Source organism: Neopelma chrysocephalum, unplaced genomic scaffold (genome assembly GCF_003984885.1).
Source record: "Neopelma chrysocephalum unplaced genomic scaffold, ASM398488v2 Primary Assembly neopelma1_116, whole genome shotgun sequence".
Lineage (NCBI taxonomy): Eukaryota > Metazoa > Chordata > Aves > Passeriformes > Pipridae > Neopelma > Neopelma chrysocephalum.
The window spans coordinates 2,060,628-2,071,032 of record NW_020897778.1 but is presented as its reverse complement, the minus strand read 5'-3'; the positions used below and the strand labels follow the sequence as shown (position 1 = coordinate 2,071,032).

The 10,405-nt window shown below is 51.4% G+C and overlaps 1 protein-coding gene and 1 long non-coding RNA gene across 4 annotated transcripts in view; both read left to right on the top strand.

Annotated features, from left to right (window-relative positions):
• The first annotated feature begins 5,940 nt into the window (after nt 1-5,940).
• Nucleotides 5,941-8,989, top strand: LOC113973977. 2 transcript variants are annotated; one of them, XR_003536407.1, is made up of 4 exons: nt 5,941-6,455; nt 6,611-6,711; nt 6,828-6,910; nt 7,019-8,989. It is a non-coding gene; the product is annotated as an uncharacterized LOC113973977 (long non-coding RNA). The 2 variants fall into 2 exon arrangements; XR_003536406.1 differs by having other exon boundaries at nt 6,825-6,910; nt 7,019-8,988.
• Nucleotides 8,990-9,870: 881 nt separating this feature from the next.
• Nucleotides 9,871-10,405, top strand: part of SUDS3 (SDS3 homolog, SIN3A corepressor complex component) — a 20,261-nt gene continuing 19,726 nt past the window's right edge. For both annotated transcript variants that reach the window (XM_027696688.1, XM_027696687.1), the window contains exon 1: nt 9,871-10,045. In XM_027696688.1, the coding sequence (XP_027552489.1) occupies nt 9,886-10,045 (160 nt within the window). In that variant the 5' untranslated portion in view covers nt 9,871-9,885. The remainder of the gene's footprint in view (nt 10,046-10,405) is intronic.

The window sequence follows — 10,405 nt, the reverse complement described above, 5'->3', positions numbered from 1 at the left end:
CTCTGAGCAGATTGCAATCATCTGAAAGATGAATAGTTCAGAAATGCAGGAAATAGGTGACTGGAATTTATGTTCTCTGTAGCTGCACTTTAGTCCACTTTCCCTTGTGCACTGGAAGGATCAAGGTGTGTGTTTGCTTACTCTCCCTGCCTCAGAAAAGAAAATCCGTCCAGAAGTCACATAAAGACAGGAAAAAAAACAAACCAAAACATGGAAGGAAGGTGTTTTGGGTAGTAAGACTGGAAGAAAACTATTTACACATTTTAATATGTCTGCTTCCCATCTAAGAGAGAAAGGATTTCAGTTTTTTCAAGCTGTCATCCCACAGAGCGAGACTGAACCATAAGAAAATAAACAGGCACATACACAACTTTTGGAGGAATTCCATTTAAAGAAGAATTCTTTGAAATTACCACCCGACACAGTAGTGCACCCAACACAAACCAGCAGCCAGAGCTGTTTACAAGCTTTCTGCTCAGTGTTAGACTGAAAACCCAAACTCTTTTTGCTGTGTAATAAATCAGTGCTCCGCGTTTAACAATTTTCAGCAGTGCCATATGCTACGTAGTCCCATATGTTCCATTATGGGGAAGAAAAACATCATCTCAACATGAATCATCAGTGACTGTGTTCCTGTAAATCTGGCTTAAATGCTCACAACGTTCAAGGGCAACGCTAAATAAATCTGCTCAGTTTGATGCCAGATTCTGTGCAACGGAATCGCAGATCACTCACTGAAATTAGGGAAAAACGAGGTTTAATGTCGGAAGTGAGCACACACTGTTTGCACCTCTCCAGAAACAGACTCACTGTGCACAACACTTGGCACACATTCATCAATTCCAATCTAATAATGATGTCCTGCTCACAGAATTATGATAGTAGCTCGTAGTCCCAACACTTTTCATCCTAAAGTGTCTAATGTATGTGCAAATACACACACTGCACACAAGTGCCATGTTCTGCACCACAGTGATTCTGGGGACGAGTTTGTGAGAAAAGTAAAACCCCAAACGAAACCCAGGTGTGGGTTTTAGACTCCAGGGAAATGCAGCTGTCACTGTACAGTTTACCCAGGATTTTAGGTTAACATCTCCACTCTTAAAGTGACAATTTCTTAGGTAAGTCTACAAACAGCTTTCTCTCTTTTTCCCAAAGACAGGGTAACCCACAGCATAAAAGCTGCTTGTCCTGAGGCAAAGTCATGGCACACCAAAGGTCATCATTTGCCCTTCTTTTGAGGAATTTCTTGGGCTCTGATATCAGGAAGACAGACTGGAATTAACGCCCCAAACTGTGAGAATGCCCCTATTTGAAAGTGTTTAGTAGCCAAGGAGGAAGGCTGTGTAGTTGAGGCAACCAGGAGCTCCCACATAAAGATTGGTTTCATTAAATCCAAAATAAACCAAAGTCCAGTTTGACCTAATATTCAGGGTGGGGGAAAAACAGTAATTACATCAACATCAAGCTATTACCTGTTCAAGGGCATAAGTGCTTAGTTCATTAGCAACTCAGACAAACTCGTTTTGTAAGCTCCCTACATTAAATTTGAAATTTCCCTGCCCTTACAAATTAAACTAACAATTTCTGACACAAAGGGAAAGTCCAATAAGACAATACAAACGTGAGTATATAAACAAGAAAACTTCCAAGCTGCTCAAATCCAATATGTTCTCTGCCACTCACAATAACAAGAAGATTACCTAGGGCACCGAGTCAACCGAATTTCAATATTATTTAATTCATTTGAATAAATTACTTTTAAAAAATAAATAAATAGCAGTACTCCAGGTTTCTTCAATCAGAGAGCAAAACCTACTGACCTCTACAAACACATATTCTTCACACTTCCAACAGGAAGTTAAAAGTGAATTCCCGTGGTTTGGTTCTACAGAACAACCATGGCATGTCACATTAGAAACACTGCTCTTTAATGCTGGAAGTGGGGCTTTATAAAGATTCTGAACCTGCCATAAATAGCCAGGAGGGCACTCAGATTTCCACCATCCTTCAGTAGCTCAGGAGATGGATGACCACACCCAATTAATTTACTTGAATTTCTATTCCAACTTTCCTCCTCATTAATTAGGAGCTGAGGTTCACGGAGATGACAGTTCCTGGCACGCAATGCCAACGATGACTTTAAGTGGTGCACACTCTGTGATCAAAATGGAAAGTCACAACCTGTGCTGCCCATGTAAAAATCGGAGATTTCCTTCTTTTTACCCAAAGGGAACCTTAAATTCAGATCATTATTTTTTAAAACATGTTTCATTCAATGAACTAAAACAAAGCTACCACAGAGCTGCCCCTGGAAGAACTGATGACCAAGCAGGCACCAAGAAATTGCATCATGTTTATTACACAGCACGAAGCCAAAGGCAATCAGATCCTTCTGGTTTAATCAATGGCCTTCAAATAAGGAAGCAGTTTGAAAATAAAAAGCATAAAACAAAATACTTTTTTGGGTTCACTTTTTGAATTTTTCCCTATTGTGTAGAAAACCTGAGCATGTGCTGAAATATAATCTTATAAAAATCTACTTCTTCAATACCTCTGATACCAAAATGGCACTTTTATTCAAACTCAGTTTGCCTTAAATGCTGTGACTGAACTGCAGAGGGGTCCTGTTAAAAGACTCTGAACTCTGTCTTCAAATAAAAGGCCTGTTTCCTATTTAAAAACATTAACCAACATATATTAAAAAAAAAAAATAAAATTTAGTGTTCCAGGAATACCTCCTCCCCTGCCATTTCTTTTAACCTGGATGTTGCTGCAGAACAACCTGGGACAAAAATCTGCAAATGGAGGAAACAACTGGTCTGTGTTTCTGGTCCAAACTCACTGACCACTGCTCTGCCCCTGCTCCCCAGCAGCCTGGGGCCACCCTGCAAACTCCAGCCCAGCTCCATGCAAACAGGGTTTTCCCTTTAAGGCAAGACAGGAGATTATTCAGAAGAGACAGAGCCCAGTTTTTCTGAAAGACCCCCACATTCTGCAACACGTTATGAAACACAAATTTAACAGCAAAAGCCTGATACGAGATTCATATTTAGAATGCACACAAGCAGAAATGTCTCATCTTTAAAAGCTTTGACTTGCAAAGATCCTTTTTAACTGATAATGATGTAACAAAGCAAAAGGGAAGTACCTACAGAGAATCACTGTAAGTAATACACACAAATTAAATACATACATAGAATTAGTTTGTAATCTGAAAGCTCTGGTAGGGGAAACATGGGAACAACTCAGCTCAAACTCCCCTCAAATTAGATGCCAAAGGAAGTTATGTGATGAGTTAGAGAGTAGATTAATCTGGATTTTACAAATTATACACTAATGTAGATATGAACTGCTTGCAGCCTCACTGTGAGTGCATGAAAGAATTGTCAGGTATTTGTATGAAGTTCAATGTTAAATGAGAGTTTGTGAACAGGAATTTACATTTAAAACACACCCTATATTGTTGCATTACTCCCTGAGAGCTCAGAATTAGCCACCTACCAGAAAGAACTCAGTTTTAAAGACATAAACAGAGAGGAACAAGCATGGTGCATTATCTCTCTCCACAAACAATCCACTATCAATGTAGAAATACCAACACGTGTCCTCTAATAAATCTGGTACAAGATGCATCAAACTAATGACCACTGGCAAAATAAGCTGCATCACTCTAAGCACTGCAGTATTACAAACACTTATTAAAAATACACAAGCAGACCTTGGAGGACAGACTGGAGCCCACTTATCCTCACCCCACACAAGCACCAGGAACCACAGGCAGCAGCTCCATTCCCAGCTAACTTTAAACTGTGCTGTGTTCCACAGGGGAGGTGAGGAGCGTCCCCATCAAGCCAGAACCCTGAGCTGCTTCCACGTTCTTATGTGGATCACTATCCCATAAGGTGGGCAATGGGATCTGAAATCCTCCTGGACAGAGAGTGGAGCTGAGCACAGCCAGAGTGAGTCCTCCTGCCAGGAAGGAGCCCGGACCAGCACCACCTGTTTTGCTGTTTTTCAACAAACACGGAGCTGCTACTCAACTGTATGGGGAGGCCAGGCACTCCACACACCTCCAGTGCTGGAGCACAGTCCCAAGGAAAACACTCTGGCTGGGGACAGCAGACCCAACACCGAGCTGCTCAGCTCTGCTCAGGCTAAGAAAGCAACCAGGGAAAAACCTGGCTGGTACCAGGGCTACTAAAGTTTGGAATTACCACAGTCGTAGGTTTAGGGAATTAATTCTACTCACGTTCCTGGGGGAAGGGAGGTGGGGAAGACACGAGGAGATAGATATATACACATAAAACAAAATTCTGAAGGCTTAGTACTTGCCTAGTGTCCTCCTTCCTTCTCCTTCCCACGCAAACACGAGTGCTGCTCGATGGCATCCAGCACCTACAGCGAATCATTTCTCCGTGTCATTAAAAGGACAGAGACATCTGCTCACACACACCAGACCTACGTCATCGCTTCCAACTCCGCTCAAAGCCGACAGAAACGCGGCTCCCTCTTCCCTTCAATTCACCGGGTCACATTCCCGCTGGCAGACGGATCCCGGGCTGATCCCAGCGGACCAGCGCCGTGCCCGGCTCCAGGTGAAGGCGGGCGGCCGCTGTCCCTCCTCTCTCCGCACGCCCACGCTCCCACCGGGGCGTTCCCGTCCGCTCGGGGCTGCTGTCCTGGAGCTCCAACTTCCACAGAGCTCCCGGGGACAGCTCCCGGCACACGAGAGGGAGAGAGGAAAGGAAAGAGGGAGCGGCTGCCCCCCCTCGCACGGACCGGCACCTGCCCCCCGTCCTAAACCTCCCACCCCGAGCCCATCCTGGTCCCGGTCCTCTATTCCACCTCCTCCCTGCACCCCATTCTGAACCCATCCTGCCCCCCCTCCTCTTCCTATCCAGCACCCCCCTCCTGCCCCTATCCCGGCTCCTGTCCTGTCCCCATCCTACCTCTATCCTCTCCTACGCCCCTCCTGTTCCCCTCCTGCCCCTATTCTGTTCCCGTCATAGCCCTGTCCTGTCCCCCATTCTGTCCCCCTCCTGTCCCCAATCCCACCTCTGTCCTGCCCCCTGTCCGGTCCCCCTTCTGCCCCCAATCCCGCCTCTATCCCGTCCCCCATCCTGCTTCCAGCCGGGCTCTCCGGGTGCTCACCGACCCCCCCAGTCCCACACTGGAAGCCCGGCAGGAGCTGCCCTAACCCCGACCAGCCCCGGCTGAGACTCCCCAGCACACCCATCACTCCCTCCCTGGCCCCCCCCGCCCTGCCCGGCAGCGAGCGCCCCGCGCCGCCTCAGCACCCAAAAAGTGTGGGGTTTAGCCCCAAAAAAGCGCTGCCAGCCCCCGGCGGGACCCGCCTGTCACCGGCGCCGCTCCCTCCGCGCGGTGCCTCACCTGGTGCCGGCCGGCGGCAGCGGGCCACGTCCTCGGGGCCCGGGCGGGGCGGCAGCAGGAGGAGGAGGAGGAGGAGGAGGAGAAGAAGGAGGAGGAGGAGGAGGACGGAGCGTGTCCGCCGGGCCGTGCCCGTCACCGCCGCTTCCTGCCCGGCCCCGCTCGGCGCTCGGCTGCACGGCCTGGCGGGGCAGGCGGGGCAGGGGAGCGGCACCGCCCCGCGGATCGAACCGCCCGGGGCATCGGCGCTCGATTGAGCGACCTGAGCGGTCCCGCCGGGAGCTGAGGGGAAGGGGGGGTTGTCTGAGGGGAAAAGGGGGGATTTGGGTGTGTAGGGGGTCAGGGGGTTGTGTACGAGGGTCTCAGTATCTGTAATGAGATCAGGAGTGTGTATGGTAGTCTCGGGGTGTCTAGTGGGATCAGGGGGATGTGAGGGTCTCAGGGTCTGTAGTGGGATCGGGGCGTGTGTATGAGGATGTCAGGGTCTGTACTGGGATAGGGTGTGTTTATGGGGATCTCGGGGTCTGTAGTGGGATCAGGGGAGTGTGTATGGGGGTGTCAGGGTCTTTAGTGGGATCAGAGGCGTGTGGGAGGGACTTGTGGACCTATAATGGTCTCAGGTGTGTGAGGGCAGCTGGGCCCTCTGTAGTAGCCTCAGGTGTGTGTGTGGAGGGATGACAGTGCCCATAGCAGGCTCAGGTATGTGTGTATGGGGCTTTGGGGGTCATAGTGGTCTCGAGTGTGTGTATGGGGCTGTCAGGGTTTATAGGGGTCTCAGGTGTGTGGGGGAATTGTCAGGGTCTATAGTGGGCTCAGGTGTGTGAGGGGGGCACTGTTTGGGCAGGGTAAAAGGGCAGCTCTGAGGCTTTCAGTATGTGCTGCAGGGGTTGGAGGGCCAGGACAAGGACCATGTGTCCTGTGGCAGATCCCAGCAGGGAGAGGCCCCTGGTAACCAAAGAGGAGCAGATGGGACTTTGCAGCAGTCAAAGGCACAAAGGAGAAGGGACTGTAGCAGGGATGGAGAGCTCTGGATTAGGAATTGCTTGGAGTAGAGGCAGGGAAAGGTGAGTTTACTGTTTCTGCCACACTTTGTGGTTTCCCCCAGCCTCTGAACCTAGAGACACTTTCCTTTATTGTTACAGGGGCTTATTTGATGGGGGTGGTGTGTTAATTATTTTTCTAAATAAAACTGACAGCTGTTCCCCTCTTGGGCTTCTAGAACCATCCTCACAGAGCCCTGTGAAACCAGAGGTACAGAAACCTGAGAGCCCTGAGTCCCAGGTGAGGGGTGTTGGTGTGTCCTGTGCCTCAAAGGCCAAGGTACAATATCAGCTTTTCTCATTGCAGTGGTGCAAGTCACACAATTAATGGGTTTCCTGTTTATAAAGCTCAGCTTATAATCTTTTTTCCCTCTATTTCTTGCAAATGGAAAGAAGGGTACAGCAAGCATGACTCGTGTGTCAGCTGCTCTGTGAAAAGCTGGTGCTGACCAGGCAGGAGGCAGAAATCTCTCCTCAAAGTGAGTGTGTATAAAACACTAAATGAGTTGCGATGAGAACAACAGCTCTGATGGAGGCACGAGCCAAGAACAACAGCTTGACAGGCAATTTTACACTTTCCCTGACAGCTCCTTGGGGCGTAGACAGTTAAGTTTCTGCGTTTGTAAGGGAAACATGGCATTCCTTACAGCTGAGCCGCCTCCCTCGGGTTCCCACTGAATGCCTGAGAGATGACAGCAGAGGGTGTCTCCAGAAGGCTCCTATTAAACAGGAGGAATTAGCACGGAGGGAGCAACAGCGAGATCCCAGTTTTGACCACAGAATGAGCTAAAAAGCGTTGCATCAGCAGCTGTTTGCAGTTTCTTACCCGCTGGCTGCGCACAGCTCCTGTTCAGGGGGCTCCTGTGCCCTCCTCTTGGTACCTCCGCCCTCCTGGAGTGTGAAGGGTTGTGCTGGGACGGTAAATTAGCTCCAAACCGAAAGTGCTGAGGCGGCGTGAGGCAGGGCAGATTCACCTTGGGAGGGCAGCCGTGGTTCAGACACTTACAACTAGTCGGGTATCCGCAGCAGCACGAACCAGGCGGGCAGGGGAGCGGGTGAGCTGAGTATGTGGACAGATGGAACACATACAGACAGGAAATGGGGAAGGAAGGGGGAAAAGTAATGTTTGTAAAGCTTTAAGGGGGCTCTGGTTAGTTCTGAGAAAGAGGTTGAGTCCTGCAGTCCAGTTTCTATTTTTAGCTCTGTGACTGTATAACTTTGGGAAGCGATTTGAGCAGTTCAAGCCAGGTGTGAGTGGGGAGAGGACAAAAACCCGCGGGCACCAGGCAGCTCATGCGATGTGGCAGCTGCCACCACACCCTTTCCTGTTCGCCCCGCGGCCGCGGGCAGCCCTGCCAGGCGCGCTGCCTGAGCGAGGAGAGAGAGGGGGAAAGGAGTGCTTTCCAAGATGCTGATAACCCCCAGCACCCGGCATTCCTTGGAAAAGGAGAGGTAATGAGCAGCTCTGGTGGTGTCTCTCCCCTGGGACAAGTCAAATGCTCCCAAAAGCCCTGGGAGCTGCTCCGGGGTGGTGCTGACTTTTGGCCGTGGCTCCTGTTACAGGCGATGTTGACTTATGGAAAAAGGCACCGGGCATTCTTGGCATGGGTGTTCCGAGTTAAAAATTGTCAGTCTGGGCAAACAGACCTTTGGGGTGAACTGCAGGAGAGCCAAGTGCCTGCACTGCGTTATTGCAGCTCTTGTCAGAACACTAGAGTGTGACCTGGTGCTGCTCTGGGTGCCGAGAGCCCGGCTCGGCGGGTTTGGAGAAGTGCTGCAGGTTTTGGAGCCCCGTCCTTTAGACCAAACCCATTTCCTTCCCCTCGGTGAGGTGCTCGTAGTGCCTCAGTGAGTCAATGAGTTCTGCATGTGAAGAATGCACCTCCCAGCTGAAGGTGAGCCATTAGTGTGGCTGTGCTGGAGGCAAGGAGACTAATTAGTCCTGCCCTTAGACTTTGAGCTGCAGAAATAAGATAGGTGAGATATTTTGCCTGGAATATCCATGTGAGGCATTTTCAGATCCTGGTTTTAATGGTGTGAATCTCAGCACAGGATCTGTGCCTTGGTCCTTAATTCTGTAGCAGCATCTAGTCAGGAGGGTAACCTGGACCTGGCAGATTTGGGGCATTCCTGATGGATTTGGGCACGTGTTCTAGAAACTGCTGTTTACTGGCAGGAAGGAACTGCTTCCCCTGGGTGAAGGTGAGATCACAGTGCTGTGGTGGGGTTTGCTGTGAGTATGGAGGAACAGGGAAGCAATTTCTGTATTAAAATATAATAAAGTTTGGGTGAGTACAAAGTGTCCTAAAAAGTCCATTCCTAGCACAGCAAGGTCCTGCTCCTTGCCTGCTGAGGAGCAGCTCTGCTGTGTGCCTGTATCTCAGAATCCCAGGATGGGTCAGGTTGGAAGGGACCGCAGTGGGTCATCTGGTCCAACCTCCCTGCTCCAAAAGGGTCATCCCAGAGCATATGGCACAGGATTATGTACAGATGGCTGGAATATCTCCAGTGAGGGAGACTCCACATCCTCTCTGGGCACCCTGTTGCTGTGCTCAGTCACCCCCACAGTCAAGAAGTTCTTCTTTGTGTTCAAGTGGAACTTCCTGGGCATCAGTTCCTGCCTGTTTCTCTTCTCCCATTGCTGGGTCCCCCAGAGAGCAGAGCCTGGTCCATCCCCTGACCCCTCCCTGCAGACACTGACAGACATGGACGGGACCCCCTCTCAGTTGTCTCTTCTCGAGGCTGAGCAGGCCCAGCTCACAGAATCATCAGGGTTGGAAGAGACCTTTAAGATCACCTAGTCCAACCATTCACCCAGCAATGCTACTGTAACCCCTAAACCACTACAATCATATCACCCAGTGCCAGGCCCAGATGCCTCTTGAACACCTCCAGGGATGGTGACTCCACCACCTCCCTGAGCAACGTATTCCAATGCCTGACCACCCTAAGAGTGAATTTTTTTTTTCTAATATCTAACCTAAATCTCCCCTGTCTTAGATTAAGGCCATTTTCTCTGGTCCTCTCACTGCAGGCACGATAGAAAAGACTGTTTCAGGCAGCTGTAGAGAGCACAAGAGCTCCCTCAGCCTCTCCTCCTAACGGAGATGCTCCAGTCCCTGGATCAACTTTCACCCTCCTCTGGGCTCGCTCCGGGACCTCCATGTATCTCGTCCCGAGGAGCCCAGAACCCTGCAACACAAGTGCCCCAAAAGGGAGACGAACCATAAAAAGCAGAGAAGTCAAACCCTCAACCACCCCGGTGTTGGCGGGGCGGGGACTCGAACCCGCGTCCCTCCCTCCGTGCCGCGCTGCCCGGGCGGGGGCGCGGCGGCCCCGGCGCCGCCCGGAAGCGGAAGCGCCGTGGCCGCGGTTCCCGGCGCGGTTGCCGAGCGGCGGCCGCTCCGCCCGGTCCGTCCCGGCCGCTGCCGCCGCTCCCGGAGCCCCCGCGGCCATGAGCGCGGCCGGGCTCGTGTCCGCCCCCCCCGCCGCCCCGCCGGGGCCGCCCGCCCCCGCCATGGCCCCCGCGCCCGACTACTACGAGGAGGAGGAGCTGGAGAGCGCCGAGGAGGAGGACGGCGAGCGCAGCGCCCGGGCCCGCGACTCCGATGAGGGTGGGTGCGGGTTTGGTGCCCTGGGACGGTGTGGGAGAGAGTGGGATGGAGAAGGGGACACACCCCGGCCGGGAGGATGCGGGAGGGTTGGGTGGTTAAAGGCTCCGGAGCAGCGAGAACGCCCGAGGAAAACAAGGACCTGTCGGGTTGCAGGGGTGCCCCGTGGAAGAGTGGGACAGCCGAGTCCATGGAGAGGTGGAGTTGTGGTTTTCCGGGTGAGAGGAGGAAGACGGGAAGGCGCTGAGCAGGGGGGATTGAGTGGGGCAGCAGGGGGAAAATAGTGGAGAAACCCAGTGTATTGATTGAGTGGGGCAGCAGGGGGAAAACTGGGGAAATCCAGTGTTAATTGAGTGGGATAGC